An 18948-nucleotide genomic window follows, 5' to 3' on the forward strand; every position below is an offset into this window, starting at 1 on the left:
GAATAAATGAGTGTGTACTGATGAACAATTACTTTAATATAATATGCTTTAAATGTATTTTCTACATATTATCATGTCCTGAACAAAATGCTTTTTCATAAAAATGTCAACATTTGTATATTTAATGAGACAAAATAATGATTAAAATTCACTCACACTCATGAGGGTCTAAAGGGCTCCTTTTTTAAAAATTTTTGTCACATGAAATCAGAATTGCTACCTACATGTTGGTTACACCTCATGACTTTGATTTGATGAACAACAATATTTATCATATTTTCAATAATGTTTTTTAAAGAAATAATAATAAAATATTATTTTGCACTTCTCGTGTAAGTGCAAATGAGTCTAATGCAGTGTTTCCCAACCACTGTAGCGCAGAACACTAGTGTGCCGTGAAAGATTGTCAAATTCCACAAAATACATAAATGCATGAGAAAAAAAATAATAATTTGAGGCATCCAAACTCCTCACCTTACGGAGAAATTCACCATTTTGAAACGATAATGGGTCACATTTGTGATTGTGAAGAGCAATAATTAATGTGCTGTCATGTAATGTCATGAAGTCTATGAAGTAAGTGATATTTGTACGTGTAAAGGGTCATCACATGACTCGTGTCAGCGCTGCAGAATACATTGAAGTCTATGAAGTGAGTGATATTTATACGTGTAAAGGGTCATCACATGACTCGTGCCAGCGCTGCAGAATACATTGAAGTCTATGAAGTGAGTGATATTTATACGTGTAAAGGGTCATCACATGACTCGCGTCAGCGCTGCAGAATACACTGAAGTCTATGAAGTGAGTGATATTTATACGTGTAAAGGGTCATCACATGACTCGTGCCAGCGCTGCAGAATACATTGAAGTGTATATAGTGATTGATATTTATACGAGTAAAGGGTCATCAAATGACTCATGTCAGCGCTGCAGAATACATTGAAGTCTATGAAGTGAGTGATATTTATACGAGTAAAGGGTCATCAAATGACTCATGTCAGCGCTGCAGAATACATTGAAGTCTATGAAGTGAGTGATATTTATACGTGTAAAGGGTCATCACATGACTCGCGTCATTGCTGCAGAATACATTGAAGTCTATGAAGTGAGTGATATTTATACGTGTAAAGGGTCATCATATGACTCGCGTCAGCGCTGCAGAATACATTGAAGTCTATGAAGTGAGTGATATTTATACGTGTAAAGGGTCATCACATGACTCGCGTCAGCGCTGCAGAACACATTGAAGTCTATGAAGTGAGTGATATTTATACGTGTAAAGGGTCATCACATGACTCGTGTCAGCGCTGCAGAACACATTGAAGTCTATGAAGTGAGTGATATTTATACGTGTAAAGGGTCATCACATGACTCATGTCAGCGCTGCAGAATACATTGAAGTCTATGAAGTGAGTGATATTTATACGTGTAAAGGGTCATCACATGACTCACGTCATTGCTGCAGAATACATTGAAGTCTATGAAGTGAGTGATATTTATACGTGTAAAGGGTCATCACATGACTCGTGTCAGCGCTGCAGAATACATTGAAGTGTATGAAGTGAGTGATATTTATACATGTAAAGGGTCATCACATGACTCGTGTCAGCGCTGCAGAATACATTGAAGTCTATGAAGTGAGTGATATTTATACGTATAAAGGGTCATCACATGACTCGCGTCATTGCTGCAGAATACATTGAAGTCTATGAAGTGAGTGATATTTATACGTGTAAAGGGTCATCACATGACTCGCGTCATTGCTGCAGAATACATTGAAGTGTATGAAGTGATTGATATTTATATGTGTTTAGGATCATCACATGACTCGCGTCATTGCTGCAGAACACATTGAAGTGTATGAAGTGATTGATATTTATATGTGTTTAGGATCATCACATGACTCGTGTCAGCGCTGCAGAATACATTGAAGTCTATGAAGTGAGTGATATTTATACGTGTAAAGGGTCATCACATGACTCGCGTCATTGCTGCAGAATACATTGAAGTGTATGAAGTGATTGATATTTATATGTGTTTAGGATCATCACATGACTCGCGTCATTGCTGCAGAACACATTGAAGTCTATGCAGTAAGTGATATTTATACATGTAAAGGGTCATCACATGACTCGCGTCAGTGCTGCAGAATACAATGACGTCTATGAAGTGATGCCATACTAAATTGTTTTTCACACATGTTTCTGTTTCACCAATAATATCTTTGAGAGTACTAAGCAACAAGAAATATTTAAAAACTGTCCAAATTTGTGAAGAGACATTGAATGTCCCATAATGTCTTTTAATTAAATATGACCTTATCGTTTCATACCTGCCAACATGTACGCATTTTTCGTACTCGGCACGCATTTTGACCCATAAGTACGCTTGTACGATTCGCTGCTCTCTAGATACGCATTTTGTTGCTTCTCGCATTTCGCCGATTTCAGTTTCTATGCAATCTATGACGCTGATTCTGCCGCTGAGCCACAGCGTTTAAGTGGAGTGAAAAGCTTTCGGCCAATCAGAGCGCTGCATGTTAACCCGCCGCCCACCTACCCCTCCCATCCACATGCTTCACGGTCAATTCAATTCAGTGCTTCATGCAAACCAGACTAGCCGTATAAGATACCATAGGCTTTCATGCCATGGCTGAACCGCCACAAAAAAAGGTTCGGAAAACACAAAGATTTTTAGACCGCTATCGTGAGAGATGGCCTTGCCTGCAGATGTCCAGGCTACCTCATCATGCGTTCTGCACCGTCTGCAAGACGGACGTCGACATCAGTCACCAAGGGGCAACAGGTAACGAACACAGTCTCACAACACAAATACTCCCTATCCCCAGAAACATAATTATTTTAAAAATAAAAGGATGATGACTTTATGAGTAAAAAATGTTTATAGTGTCAATAGGCTAACGTTAGCTTATCAAACCGGCCATCCTTTCCATTAGTTGGGGAAATTAGTTGGTAGTTAGAAAAGTGGTGGAATGGCTAGAAATCTAGAAGGTTTTAGACAGGCCAGGTGCTGATTAACGTAAGATAAAGGTAACAGGCTATTTTTAGCCTAATTATGAACATTAAAAATGACCTTGACATCATAACGCAGTCCAGCTGTGACGAGCTCAGTTCAGTTCACGCGTTCATGTAGGCTAACATGTAAGGGTGGCACTGCCAATAACGCACATAAAAGATGTCGCAAGAACCGGCAAAAGTAATGATTATAAATAATGTAAAATATAGAAAGGAGACATTTTACTTGTTTATTAATAAACAAGTGTTTCCTGGCTGTATCAGTGTCGTGAAATCATTTAATCATCCAAAACAAAATAAAACTATGTAGCCTGATAAATGTGCATTTCTCCGGTGCTTCACTGCGAAAATCGCGAGTCAATAGCCTATCGTCAACTTCATCTTTGCAGCCGACACAGAAATTAATAAACAATTAAAATGTCTTATTGCAATATTTTACATATTCATAATCATTACTTTTGCTGGTTCTTTGAGGCAGCTTTTTAGGTTTATGGCGTTTTGGAAAAGAGCTCTTCACGTACAAACACCGTTTCACCAAGGCACATTGGCCCTTCAGCACATAAGAAAGAAAAGAGAAAAAGCACGGACTTACTAATTATGAAACTTTGATATGGTTGAACAGGTGAAAGTCACAAATTCCTCTGCAACTCAAACCTTCTCAGTACGAGTTATGAAGGAAGAGAACAGCATTACAGTTTTCAGCGTGTCCTCCTCTGATTGCTGTGTTGTGACTGAAAAAGTGCGTGCAGGAGCACATGCGCAAAACGTAGGTTTGTAAAATGTCCTTTTGTAAAATGACATGATAAAAAAAATAAAATTCATATATCATTTTACAAAACGGTTTTATGCATGTGCTTCTGCACGCACTATTTCGAATTTATGTATGAATGTGCGTTTTTGACTGACTACGGACCATGGGCTGGGCCAGAATATAATTACATATAATTGTTTAGAAGGTTATAGTTATTTGTTTTTTCTTTAATAACTTTCAGCTCTTTTCATGTTTGGGGGGTCGGATTGTACAAATAATGAAATATTCGATATCCCAATTTTGCATATCATCCAGACAACAATTTGGTAATTATCAGCCCACCTCTATATGGGCACAAAATATTGGACAGGATATAAGACAACATTTGTGTAGTTTCAATACATGTACAGCCATTCATCCACTCTACACATTCCTCTACACAATAATAATAATTTATTGTAATCTAGAAGGTACAAGTGATGAGCCAAACAATGTATTTTAATGTAAATTACATGTATCCTTTGAATGAATTTTGTGTGTGTGTGTGTGTGTGTGTGTGTGTGTGTGTGTGTGTGTGTGTGTGTGTGTGTGTGTGTGTGTGTGTGTGTGTGATGTAATTCATAATATTTGTAACAACATGCGGGAATATAATCTCCCCCCTCTCCACCTACATTTTCAGATTGCAGATGCCATGTGGAAGGAACAAAGCACAAGAAACTGGAAAGTGCCATTTCCTCAGTCCCTAAGATCACCACAAAGTTTTTTGGAGATCAAGATCTACGGACCATCAGGGCAGAAACACTTTTCTCAAACTTTATTGCTGAGCACATTGTGCTAGTGTCTATAGCTGACCATGCTGGACCATTATTTAAGAAGATGTTTCCAGATAGTCAAATTGCCCAGCAGTACGGCTGTGCCCGAACCAAGACCACAGCTATATTGAACACACTTTCCTCAAATGATGAACAGGTCATCAGTGACCTTATGTGCCATTCCCCATTCAGCATTGCAACCGATGTTAGCACAGACATGGATGATGTCAAGCTTTATCCTTTGGTTGTCCGTGTATATGATCCCAGTGTTGGAAAAATAGTTGTAGTACTCCTGAAAATTGTTGAGTGTAGAGAGTCTACTGGCGAAGGGATATACAATCTCATTGACCAGGAACTAAACAAAAGGAAAATACCATGGGGCAATTGTGTAAGCTTTTCTGCTGACAACGCCTCTGTCATGCAGGGGATACGAAAAGGTGTCGCAGCATTCATTAAGTCACAGAATCCCCACATTTACATGGTCGGCTGTGCATGCCACCTAATGCATTTAGCTGCGGAAAAGGCTTCAAGAAGTCTATGTATTGACATTGAAGACATGCTCATCTTGATCTACTACTACCTTGACAAGAGTAGCAAGAGGAAAGCTTTGCTGCGTGACCTACAAATGCTGTGTGACACTGATGTGAGGAAGATTTTGAAATTATCCTCGACCAGATGGCTTGCTCTTGGCAAATGTGTCAATCGACTCCTCCAGCAGTGGGAACCTCTGACTCTGTTTTTTGCTGAAGAGGCAGCAGGGAAGAAGGCAGCTAAACCTTTCACATCCTCAGCTCATCCTTCTCTGAAGAGCCCAGCTGCCCCTAAGCCCTCAAATCTTACACCTACCTCGGGTAAGCTTGCTGTCTCAAAGACTTTGTCCTCCAGCTTTTTGAAGACCAAAGTCCACCAGAGAAAGTCCAAGACCGGACCAAGCTCCACACATCAACAGGCAGGGCCTACACCAAAACGGCAGCAGACAGGACCTACAACCAAACAGCTGCCGGCAGGACCAAGCACTACACAGCAGTCAGCTCAACCACCTAAGGGGTTTGACTTAAACCAATTTGTTTTTAAACAAAAAGAAATGGGCAAAAAACAGAGGGATCTGTCCAAAAAGAAAACAGAAAAGGAAAAGGAGAGGTCACAAAACCACAGAGGGTGTATGCTTTCTTGACTGACCCACAGTCCAAGCTGTATGCTCTTTTTTTAAAGAGAGCTATACCTTTATTTGAAACTGCAAATCAGAACCTGCAGATAGAAGAGCCATGTGTGCCCATATTGCTGCAGATCTTGGAGCTACAGTTGCAAAAAATGCTTTTGGCCTTCTGCAAACCTGACTGTGTTGTGGAAATGATGGAAGAAGTAAAGAGAGGATGCCAACCCACTCTGTACAAATCTGCCTGATGATGAGCTGTCAATTGGACATGACACAAAGACATTTATCAAAAGTCAAGCTAACTTACCTCTTGGAGCTTTCTTCAGGGATGTAAGGAAATATTTCTCTGCAGCTGTTGAGTACATGCTCTCTAAATTCCCCTATGGGGATGAATTGCTGCGTCATGCTGCCGTAGCTGATATAAGCAGACGGCAAACAGCTAAATTCTCCTCACTGACATACTTCATAGACAGGTTCCCCTGCATCTTGGGAAATGGTGTTACAGTGGATGAAGTGGAGGAGGAGTTTCAGCTCTTTCAGTCCTCCACCTTGAATGATGTTTTTCTTACCAAACTGATGAAGCTTGGAGAGAATTAGGTGTGATGGAATCAGGAGGGAAGAAACTTTTTGCAAATCTCTCCACAGTTATGCTTGGGGTGTGTGTGATTTTTCACAGCAATACAGACTGTGAAAGGATTTTCAGCTTGGTCACTAAAAACAAAACACAATGTCGTGCTAGCCTGAGCACAGAGATGCCTAGTTCTCTGGTGACAAGAAAAGTCATGATTGCCTCCAAAGGCAGCATTTGTTACAAAGAGACTTTCACTGACGCACTACTTAAAAAAGCCAAATCTGCAACCTTTAACAAGTTAAAGGATACAAAAGTTTAAACTATGCATGGAAAATTATAAATTTTGTTGTTGTTTGCTTTTAGCAAACTGATTTTGATATTGATAACTACTGGTTTTGCACATTTATTTAATGTTTGGGGGGGTTGGGGGGGGGCGTCGTCATGGGTTGTAGTACTCATAAAATTTCTTCAAGGTTGGCAGGTATGTCGTTTATGAATATCAGAGACCCCGGTTATTGAACTCATTTAAATTCCCCAAGAAAACGCTTCTAAACATAAACGAGTCCTTTTATTAATTTCTGCTATCAAAGCAACTGCAAGCTTTTATTCTCTCTTCCAAATACATGTTTTCACTGTTTATTGTGCACACCGCACACAAACTGATAAAATCGCCCCTCTGTGACACTTTCTGCAACTCTTGTCATGTGGAGAGCAATGCGCCGCTTGACGCTGGGTTCAGCTTCCAGAACCAAATTAAAACTGCCACGAGAAGTCGTCTGTCCTAGACAAAGAAGCAAAATCTAATGACAATCACCTCAGCATCAGTCTCCCTTCATACGTTTGATTATGCACAGGCGAGTTTAAGTCAATGCGGACCAGGAGAAGGTTTGAGTTGTTGATTGAGTTCTGTTCAGTTCGTTTTTCACGTGTTTTGTTCATATTTTAATCGTAATTGTTTTTTGTACTATTGCGTTGTTCATGTGTCGTGTTTTAGTGGCCTCTGTTGAAACATTCATCTGCTTTGTGTCTCTGTTGTTCATCTGTTCTCTTCATAAATAAATGTAAAATCTGCTGTATGCTCGTCCTGTTAAAAATGAAAATAAAAGCTATTAATTGTCTTATCATTAAAATATGAAAATTAAAATTACGGGTAATAATAGATTATGATGGAATTTATATGACCCTGTCTGGCAAAATGAAGGATGATGAGAAAGTCATACGCAGTGTGACTTTTTTGTTGTTTTTTTGCATAGCCGAATTTCAAACATTACAAGTAAACACGGACAGAAAACACGAACAAGTTCTTGAAAAGGAAAAATATTGACGATGGTTAGCTTATGTGGAATAGTGCAGTGCCGTAGAATATTTTAGCCGTAAAATGTGTGCCTCTGTAACGAATGAGGCAGCGAAGGCAGACGAGGAGAGTGGATCTATATGCAGTTTAACTTTATTTAAACAAACAAACAAATAAACACAAAGGAAAAACCCACAATGGGAAAACAGGAAACTTAAACACGATGAAACAAAACTGAGAACTCGGGCAGGGAACACATACCAGGCTTAACAACATTCAACGATTGACAGAGGGGAGTGACAACAACCGGGTTAAAATACATGAACATGGGAAAACGGGAGCCAATGACCAAACAGAACTCAAACAATATGACAGGGTAATAAACAGAAACCAATGGCAAACTAACGAGGGCAGGTGAAAACAATGAACAGAGAACACGAAAGCTAACAAGGAAACTATGGAGCTACAAGGGTGACAAAAGTGAAAACTAAGGAACTACAAAAGTGACAAAAGGACAAACAAAGGGCAACAGTGAGACAAGACAAGGTATACATAACAGCCGTGGCAGAAAAAAGGTTGGGAAACACTGATCTAATGAGACAGATTTTGTTTTTTTTTTACTGTCTCTGGATGTTTATACCACAATTTTTTTTTTCTTTTAAGCCCCAGAAAAGAAAAAAAAAATTGAAATCACTTTGAACGAAGAAATGGAAAACATCATAGTAGAGGAGTATTCAAGTAATTGTTTTGAGTACATTTCATTTGTAATTTATATTTTTGAATTATTAATAAATCAAATCATTAACCATTAGACTTTCTAAATAGAAACAGGTGCTTCCATAAAATATTAGTTTAAGGGTGTGCAATGTTTGATTTATTTTTTAATTTATATATACTTTTTTTACTTGCATATTGTTGGTTTATGAAATAATACTTTTTTGGCCTGACATGTTGTGAGGCCACACAGGCTATATGTTCATGCAAAAGCTTAAACTGTTTAGTCATTATTTACTGTTGTAGGTAATGCAGCATTTTTTAAATTGTGCCAATAGTTAATGTAGTAATGTAATGATAGTTCATGTTAATAATAGCAAATAAGGATTGGGATATACGTGGAGATGGTCTGGAGGGTGAACTTGACCTTTAGTCTCCATGCACTAGTTAAAAAGCGTCCTCAAAAGTGTGTGCCAGTGGTGTTTCAGGAGACGATTAGTCCTCCACGATCCACTGCAAACTCACATTCACATCTGACTTTTCACCATCCAATCAATTCCTGATTGCTAAAATCAAGTCTTGTTAAAAAAGAAAAAAAGTTGGTACACTGCCACCCCAAAAATTGATAATGGAGCAGTGGTGTGCCAAGTTTTTCTTTTGTAACAGTTTTTTTCCCCTTTTTTGGTCGAGTGAGCATTTTTAACCATTGGATGTGCAAGCTTTTAATGACTATTTCACAAAAATCATGTCTTACCCTACATTTTTTTATCTAATTAAATATCTAATTAAATAATTAAATATTTGATTTCATTCTTTCAAACAGAATTCCCATTTCCCACGGTCTCCCCAACCGCAGCCCCCCCACGGACAAAACACAAGTTTGTTGCAGAGGGCAAGAAACTGACCTTCCGCTGTGGTAAGAAGATAGCAGCAAAGAAAGGAAAAATCTAGTGAGTTCTGGTTTTTACACCCACATGTAGATTACTACAGTAACTTAGACTGCTTTCAACCTCAAATGTTTATTCTGAAAAGCATGTCAATCTTGCAGATGAGAAAATCTGTATTTTTTACAAAACACAGAATGTATGGAAACTGTTTGAATCATGCGAATCTCAGAAAACCTGTCAAGAGTCATGTCATATTTCACACCAAAATCAAAAGAAAAAAGTTATAATATTTTGTGAGCTTTTTGTATTTTGACTTTATTTTCATGACAGTTAAGCTCATTTCCCCCACAAATGCTTATTAATTTAACAAAGAAAATTGTGGTTACGATTATGGCTACCATGTTTATGTAGTCGTGAAAACTGACAATAGCAGCATTATATTTGAGTCTACCTTTGTTGTGTCAAAGGTTTTATATTCACAATGTGTTTTTGCAGCGATTAAGTATTCTAATCAATCCCAGACATGTCTGTTGAACAATGAAACTGCTGTGGTGAATCAGAGACACTTAAATTAGTCTATCATGGCAAATCTTTTTGGCATTTAATTATGTGCAGCATATAAATGATAGATATCTAAGGTTTTCACTTGGTAAAATGGAATGACTACTAGTAAAAATACAAATTTTTGACATCAGTAATTACATTTGCCATACACATTTACAGTTACTAATTTAGAAGATGCTTTTATTTGAAGCGACTTCCAAAATGAGGAAGGATACAAAATAAGTAATTCATCCTAAGGAGACGTAAAAGTGCTGGATTACAAAGTTTCAATTGCATCAGAAAAGTACTAGACAAGACAGATATTCGAGTGCAACGAGATTATTTTTAGTATGGTAACTGTATGGTCAATTGATCACAAAAAATATGTGTATTTAGCCATTTGTGAAGACAGAGTTGTTCTGATGGTTGATGTAAACAGTAACTAAATCTCCTGACCTGTATCTGCATTATTTTATGCATAGTTCACAAATTGAGTTGGGAAGGTCAATCTACCAGAGATGTACAGTGAAGCCAAAAGTCCGGGAAAGTGATTTGGTGCCTTTTTGTGTTGGTACCACAAGGCACCTCTGATTTGCAGAAGAATGTTGGGAATGTAGATCTCATAATAATACCTTTTATTTATAATTTATAATTGAATAAACACATAACATACAATAGCAACCACCATAACAACAAATTAAAAAAGACTAAACACAAAATTAATAACATACAGCAGCAACCACACATAAAACTAATATTAATAAATATTAAAATACTACCTTAAATAAATGGGTCTTAAGTAACTTCTTAAAACAGTCCAAGGTTGGGGCGTTTCTAATAGTAAAAGTAAGAGCACTCCATAGCTTAGGGCCTCTGAAAGAGAAAGCTCTTTCCCCCATAGATTTAAGTTTGCAGGAGGGCTGCTGTAGTGCAAATGAATTGGCAGAACGAAGAGAACTCGTAGGAGTGTAGGGCACAACAAGACTGTAAAGATACTCTGGTGCAATACCATGAACTGCTTTATACGTTAAAATTAGATTTTTATAATTAATACGAGCATGAAAGCGAAGCCACTGTGAGAGCACAGGGGCAATGTGTAGACATGGTGAGGTATGTGTAAGAACACTAGCAGAAGTGTTCTAAATATACTGAAGCCAATTTAAGGTTTTTGCTGGTAGGCCAGAAAAGAGGGCATTGCAGTAATCCAGCCTAGAGGTGATAAAGGCATGGATAAGCCTTTCTGCATCAGCCAGAGAGAGGAAGGGCCTAAGTCGGGCAATTATTCCAAGGTGATAAAAGGCTGTTTAGGAAATATTTTTAATGTGTGCATCAAATGTCAACCGAGCGTCAAAGATGACACCCAGGTTCTGCACTTGGGAGGAGAGAGGCACAAGGCTGTTGTCAACCATCAATTTAAGATTTAGGTCAATTTTACGTGTAGCAGCCAATGTACCAATGAGCATGACCTCAGTTTTGGAACAGTTCAGCTTCAGAAAATGATGCTGCATCCAGGTACTAATTTCATGCAGACACTCAGCACAGTTAAAATGCAGTTAATATCAGCGCCAGTACTGATGTAGATTTGTGTATCATCAGCATAGCAGTGATATCCAAGGCCATACTTTCCAATAATCTGCCCGAGGGGAAGCATATAAATGCTGAATAGAGTGAGGCCCAACACTGACCCCTGTGGAACACCCTGGATGCACTGGTACGGTCTCAGACTTATTATTACCGAAGATGACAAACTGAAAGCGATCTGTAAGATAAGATCTAAACCAGTCCAGCACTGTCCCAGAGAGACCAAGCCAGCTGTGCAGCCTATCCAGTAAGATGGTGTGGGATAGTGTCAAATGCAGCACTGAGGTCTAACAAGACCAAAATACTGCATGCACCGGTGTCAGCTGCAATAAGGAGGTCATTCATGACCCTCAACAAGCCAGTCCTATGCCCAGTTCTAATAGATTTATAGATCTGCAGGAATGAATTTATGCAAGCTGGAGCAGACCCAGTGACTGTTCTGTATGCCAACATAAGAACCTTTAATTTGATACATGCAGCAACTGGCAGCCAGTGTAGAGAGATTAGCAGGGGTGTAACATGCGCTCTCTTGGGTTCTTTGAAGACCAGCTGAGCTGCTGCATTCTGGATCATTTACAGAGGCCTAATTGCACATGCAGGAAGGCGGGCTAAAAGAACATTACAGTAATCCAGTCTAGAAATTACAAGAGACTGAACATGCAGTTGTGGGGAATTATCAAAGAGGAAGGGTCTTATCTACCTGATGATGTTGAGTGCAAATCTACATGGCTGTTTTTCAGATGTGGTCAGTGAAATTTAGTTAGTTGTTGATGGTTACCCCTTGATTTCTGACTGTTTCGGCTGGTGTTGTTGTAGATGAACCCAGCTGAACGATAATGTTGTGCTCAACAGCAGGGTTGGCTGGAAAGATGAGGAGCTCAGTCTTAGCTAGGTTGAGTTGAAGGTGGTGTTCCTTCATCCAGGCCGAGATGTCTGCCAAGCAGGCCGAGATCCAGGCAGTCACTTTGAGGTTGTCTGGTTGGATAGACAATAAGAGCTTCTTTCTAACCATCCTACCCCCTGTCCCCTTGACCCTACTCCCTCCCATCTTGTGCAAACTGCCACTTCATCATTCTTAACCACACTCACACACATCATCAACACGTCACTTATAACCAGAAAGTTTCCCAACACATTCAAGCAGACTAGAGTAACCCCACTGCTGAAAAACCAACACATAACCCCACAGTAGTTGATACCTACAGACCGGTCTCTCACCTAACTTTCCTAGCTAAAACTCTGAGAGGGTTGTTAATCAATGGAGACTACCCTCTTGTCAATAGTGGAAACCTTATGACCTGCAAGAGACACTCTGTCCACTCTCTCTGACTTGGGCATCACAGGAACTGCACTTTAATGGTTTGAGTCATACCTCACAGCTGACCACTGGTGTTCTTCATGGAACAGTGCTTGGACCCCTCCTTTTCTAGATCTAAACAACATCACTCAGACCTATCATTAAGACACATGGTTTCTCTTACCACTGCTATGCAGATGATATGCAGCTCTACCTGTCGTTCCAGCCTGACGACCCCACCATCTCAGCACATTAAGGTCAACCTTGCCAAGACAGAACTCATGATCCCAGCCAACCCGTCTGTTGATCACGATTTCTCTACTCAACTTGGTTCAACTTCGCCATCACCAACCAGGACAGCCCAGAACCTGGGAGTGGTGGTGGAAGACCAGCTTAGCTTCACTGCCAACATCTCATTTACAACCCAGTCTTGCAGATTCAGGATCAGGAAAATCAGACCTTTCCTGTCTGAATATGCCACACAGCCGCTGATCCAAGCTCTGGTCATTTTAAGGCTTTACTACAATAATGCCCTGTTGGCCAGCTATCATAATTATGCAACTGCAGATGGTCCAAAATGCTGGAGTGACAAAGAGGGCTCACATCACCCCAATCTTGATTTCACTACACTGGCTGCCAGTTGCTGTGCACATAAAATTCAAGGCTTTGACTCTTGCATTCAGGATAGCTAATGGAACAGCTCCCTCTTTCTCCAGATCTTTGTGCCAACTTTTGCAGTGTGATACTGAAGATATTGCTGATTTTTGTACGACAGATTGCTAGTTTTGTTCCTCATTTGGAAGTTGCTTTGGATTAAAGTGTCTGCTAAATGGCTAAATGTAGAGCTGTGTGTCATCAGTGTAGCAGTGGTAAGAAAAGCTTTGTGCTTGAATGATTGTTCCCAGTGATGTTTTAGGGATGTGGGTTAAGCACTGAGCCCTGAGGTACCCAGTAAGTAGCTGATGTGACTTGGACACCTCACCTCTCAAAGCTACCTTGAAAGACCTACCTGAGAGAAAGGACTTGAACCAGCTAAGCACAGTTCCTGTGATGCCCAGAGTAAAGAAGGTGGACTGGAAGATCTGATGGTTGACTGTGTCAAAGGCTGCAGACAGGTCCAGCAGAATAAGGATGGATGATCTGGAACCAGCTCTCACCTGTATCAGTGATTCGGTGATAGACAGCAGGGCAGTCTTGGTAGAATGTCCGCTTTTGAAGCCTGACTGATTGTCATCAAGCAGCTTGTTCTGTTAGAGAAGAGCAGAGGTCTAATAGAACTAGTTTTGACTATCCTTTTGAGAGTTTTCGCCATGGGAGGAGAGAAACTGGTCTGTAATTTTCTACTTGTGTGGGGTTAAGCACATGTTTTTTAAAGCAGCGGAGTTACATGAGTCTGCTTAAATGCAGTGGGAAAAGTACTTGTAAGTAGAGACATGGGTAGGATGGACGAGATTGCTTGGGAAAGGTGGGAAGGAATAGGGTCAATGGTAGGTGATGGGGTGGTTGGAGAGGAGTTTAGAGTACTCAGTGTCAGTTACAGGAGAGAATATTGGGAGAGTAGATCTGCATACAGGATATTGGTGTTTAAGAAGATTTGATGCCAAGAACGTACTGCTGATAATTGTAACCTTATCAGTAAAAAAATTTGGTGAAGACATCTGTTGTCAGTGAGGTGATGGGAGGTGGAGAATAGAGGAGTGATTCAAATGTCCTAAATAGGCTGTGAATGTCTGTAGTGTTGTTAATCATGTCCTGATAAAAGGAAGTTTTTGCAGATGCAACATTATCAGAGAAGGAAGCAAACAAAGACTGATACTTACTCAGATCTGCAGGATCTTAAGATTTCTGACATTTCCTCTCAGAACCACTGTGGGCTGCCATATTCAGGGAAAGAGGATAGCAGAACATCCAGCAACTCAAGGAAGTTGGCCAGCTGACCTGGAGTGCGATATATGACAACGACATGGATTTCTGTAGGTTGCATTTAGTGATAGCATGGAATTCAATTGAGTTATTGTTACATACTGAGGAGAGTGCTGAAAATATCAGAGCAAACCTGTATAATAAATTGATCAATTGTCACACATTATACATACATTTCTGCATATACATGGTGAAATTATTTATTTTTCACATATCCCAGCTAAGCTGGGGTCAGAGTGCAGGGTCAGCCATGATACAGCGCCCTTGGAGCAGATAGGTTCAAGGGCCTTGCTCAAGGGCCCAATAGTGGTGTCTTGGTGGTGTTGGGGCTTAAACCCCCGACCTTCTGGTCAGTAACCCAGAGCTTTAACCGCTGAGCCACCACTGCCCTCTGGGATGTGAGAGAAGTTGTTGGAGAGGACAGAGGGTGTTACTGTATCCTCTGGGCATATCCATATTTCTGTCAGAGCACAGATGCTGAGAGCTGACTGAGTGGCAAAGGCTGGAATGAAGTTGTTACGTTCCCGTGTTATCTGCCCCGTGTTTTCTGTTTCACATGTCACTTATCCCGTTCCATGTCACGTTTTCCTTGTTGTCCACTCCGTGTTTCACTTGTCTTTGTCTAAAGAACTACAATTCCCACAATTCCCAGCCTCCCTCACTGCCTGGACTCATCATTGTTCTCACCTGTGTCTCGTTTAGTCTTCATTGTGTCTGTGTATTTAAACCCTGTTGTTTTCCTTTTCCTTTGTCTTTTGTTGTATGGTTACATGTCGTTTCCTATGCCCCTGTTTCCTGCCCCTTCGTTTATGTTCTTCAGCTGTGTGTTCTTTTTGTGTTTGAGTTCGTTTTTTCCCATCGTGGACTTTTCTTTGTGTTTATTGTTTTTTATTCTTAATAAAGCCGCTTTTGGATCCTAACCACCCGTCTGCCTTCTCCTGCTTCCCACATCCTACATTACAGAATGAATGACCAAACAATGGATCCAGCGGTTCTGCGAGCTAACTTCCGGCTGCTCTGCTTGAAACAAGGGGACCGACCGGTAGAAGACCACATCCGCGACTTCCTTGTTCTGGCAAGCATCTCGAACTTCCCTGACTCTTCCCTTGTGGTCTTCTTCAGGGACAACCTGAACGACTGGCTAAAGGAGCGGTTGCCACCGGCAACGCGCTACTGGAAGCTCCGCGACTTCATGGAGGCAACTCTACTGGTCTGTGGCTCACCGTTCACCATGGGTGTCGTTAAGGACGACCCTACCTCTCCACCCACGGCGGTGGCTCTCCAGTCGTCCCTAACACTCCCTGTCACGCCAGCCCCTCCGGTCAGTGAGCAAACCCCCACGCCTGTCGCTGTCAACGAGCCAGCACGACCAACTTCGTCCACTCTGAGGAGGAAGAGAAGGAGGGCTTCTGCCTCCCAGCCAACGTCTGCCACGGTCTATGAGACAGAGCCTATGCCTGCCCCGGTCTGCGAGCCAGAGCCAACACCTGCCCCGGTCTGCGAGCCAGAGCCCATGCATGCCCCGGTCTGCGAGCCAGAGCCCACGGCTGCCCCGGTCTGTGAGCCTGAGCCCACGCCAGCCACGGTCAGCGAGCCTGAGCCCTCGTCAGCCACGGTCAGCGAGCCTGTGCCCTTGTCAGCCACGGTCAGCGAGCCTGAGCCCACGTCAGCCACGGACAGCGAGCCTGAGCCCACGTCAGCCACGGTCAGCGAGCCTGAGCCCATATCAGCCACGGTCAGCGAGCCTGATGCCACGCCAACCACACACAGCGTTCCAGCATCGCCAGTCTCATCCGTCTGGATGAAGAGGAGAAGGGGAAAGTCCTCTGCTCTCCAGCCTCCGCCTCCCGCAGCTCCGTCCCCAGAACCCCCCGTGGCTCTGCCCTCAGTATCCAGGGGACCCAAGCTCACGCATGCCACGGTTAACCAGCCAGAGCCTGAAGCCTCAAACATTAGTGAGCCAGTGCCAGAAGCCTCAAACGTCAGTGAGCCAGTGCCAGAAGCCTCAAACGTCAGAGAGCCAGCGCCTGTAGCCTCGACTGTCCCTGAGCCAGCGCCAGTAGCCATGACAGTCCAAGAGCCAGCGCCAGTAGCCATGACAGTCCAAGAGCCAGCGCCAGTAGCCATGACCATCCAAGAGCCAGCGCCCCTCGAGCCTCCCAGGGCTCTGCCTCTCAAGTCTCCCGAGTCTTCTAGGGCTCCTCCTCCCAAGCCTCCCAGGGCTCCGCCTCTCGAGCCTTCCAGGGCTCCGCCTCCCGAGCCTCCCAGGGCTCCGCCTCTCAAGTCTCTCGAGTCTTCCAGGGCTCCTCCTCCCGAGCCTCCCAGGGCTCCTCCTCTCGAGCCTCCCGAGCCTTCTAGGGCTCCTCCTCCCGAGCCTCCCAGGGCTCCGCCTCTCAAGCCTCCCGAGCCTCCTACGGCTCCGCCTCCCGAGCCTCCTATGGCTCCGCCTCCCGAGCATCCCGAGCCTCCCTCTGCTCTGCCTCCCGAGCCTCCCACGGCTCCGCCCCCTGAGCCTCCAGAGCTTTCCATGGTTCCGCCTCCCTCGGCTCCTCCTCCTGAGTCTCCCTTGGCTCCGCCTCCCTCAGCTCCGCCTCCAAAGCCTCCCTCAGCTCCGCCCCCTGAGCCTACCACGGCTCCGTCAACCACGGCTCCGCCCCCGGAGCCTCCCTCGGCCCTGCCTTCAGAACCTTCTATGGTTCCGCCAACCACGACTCCGCCTCCCTCGGCTCCGCCTTCTGAGCCTTCTACGCCCTCGGCTCCGCCTCCCGAGCCTCCCTCGTCTCCGCCTCCCGAGCCTCCCTCGGCTCCGCCTCCAGTGGCTCCCTCAGCTCCGCCTTCTGAGCCTTCTACGCCATCGCCTCCCTCGGCTCCGCCTACGCCTTCCACGGCGCCGCCTCCCAAGCCTTCTACGGCTCAGCCCACAGTGTACCCCGCGGCTCTGTCTGCCTCTACTCGGTCCCCAGGGTCTCCTGCGGCCCTACCTGCGCCTCCTTCGGCGCCGCCACCCAAGTCTTCTACTGCTCCGCCTCAGAAATCTTCCTTGGCTCCGCCTCACGCGGCTCCGCCAGCTCCCCCAGTGGCCACTCCTCCTCCCAGGCCCCCTGAACCGGCCTCTGTCCTGTGGCCACCTCCCAGGCCCCCTGAACCGGCCCTTGCCTTGTGGCCAGCCCCCGGGCCACCCAAACCTGTCCCCAGATTGTGGCCGCCTCCCAGACCACCTAAACCTGTCCCTGCCCGGTCAATGCCTCCCTGGCCTCCTAAACCTGTCCCTACCCGGTGGACGCCCCCCAGGCCACCTGACCCGATCCCCGTCTGATATCCCCATGGACTGCCTGTCGGCCCTCTCGGTCTCCCTGGTCTGCCTGTCAGTCCCTTGTGCCTTCGTGGACTGCCTGATTGCCCCTTGTGCCTCCTTGGTCTGTCTCTGTGTCCCTTGTGTCCCCTTTGGTCTGTCTGTTTTCCCCCTTTTCTAGCCCCTCTCTCCTTGAACATTTGTTTATTTTTGCTATTTTTTTGTTTCTTAGGACCGTCTGGAATCCGGTCCTTTTGAGGGGGGATTATGTTACGTTCCCGTGTTGTCTGCCCCTTGTTTTCTGTTTCACATGTCACTTATCCCGTTCCATGTCACGTTTTCCTTGTTGTCCGCTCCGTGTTTCACTTGTTTTTGTCTAAAGAACTACAATTCCCACAATTCCCGGCCTCTCTCACTGCCTGCACTCATCATTGTTCTCAACTGTGTCTCGTTTAGTCTTCATTGTGTCTGTGTATTTAAACCCTGTTGTTTTCCTTTTCCTTTGTCGTTCGTTGTATGGTTACATGTCGTTTCCTATGCCCCTGTTTCCTGCCCCTTCATTTATGTTCTACAGCTGTGTGTTCTTTTTGTGTTTGAGTTCGTTTTTTTCCCATCGTTGGCTTTTCTTTGTGTTTATTGTTTGTTATTCTTAATAAAGCCGCTTTTGGATCCTAACCACCCGTCTGCCTTCTCCTGCTTCCCACATCCGACATTACAGAAGTCAGCTTTTTTTTTACAGTTGACTGGAAGTTCTAGAGTCCAACCAAAAATGACAGAGAAGCAGGCATAATGTGAAAAGGGGCCATAGATTGTGTGGGTTGAGATGTTTCCTCTGTCTGAATTGTAAGAGATAACAGGGATGTGCTTGAGGGCACATGTTATGCAAGGACTACACATAGAGGACTGGAAAAGGAAATATGAAAGGAAAGAAAATGCTAGAGAGCGCAACAGTCTGGTTCCTTAAGTAAAAATCATATTCATTTATCCCATAGACATTGATTTTCAATGATGATTAAAAAATATTTGAAGGCAGACCTACCTTGAGCTGTAAGGTTGTTAATCCATGGTATATGCTTCTGTTGAAGCCAT

At 43.3% G+C, this 18948-nt stretch overlaps 1 protein-coding gene across 3 annotated transcripts in view; it reads left to right on the forward strand.

Annotated features, from left to right (window-relative positions):
• LOC127620644 (matrix metalloproteinase-23-like) overlaps positions 1–18948 on the forward strand; it is a 75426-nt gene that overhangs the window by 45818 nt on the left and 10660 nt on the right. For 2 of the 3 annotated variants that reach the window (XM_052093850.1, XM_052093852.1), the window contains exon 7: positions 9160–9286. In XM_052093850.1, the coding sequence (XP_051949810.1) occupies positions 9160–9286 (127 nt within the window). The remainder of the gene's footprint in view (positions 1–9159; positions 9287–18948) is intronic. The other variant, XM_052093853.1, reaches the window with a different exon arrangement.

Source organism: Xyrauchen texanus, chromosome 27 (genome assembly GCF_025860055.1).
Source record: "Xyrauchen texanus isolate HMW12.3.18 chromosome 27, RBS_HiC_50CHRs, whole genome shotgun sequence".
NCBI lineage: Eukaryota > Metazoa > Chordata > Actinopteri > Cypriniformes > Catostomidae > Xyrauchen > Xyrauchen texanus.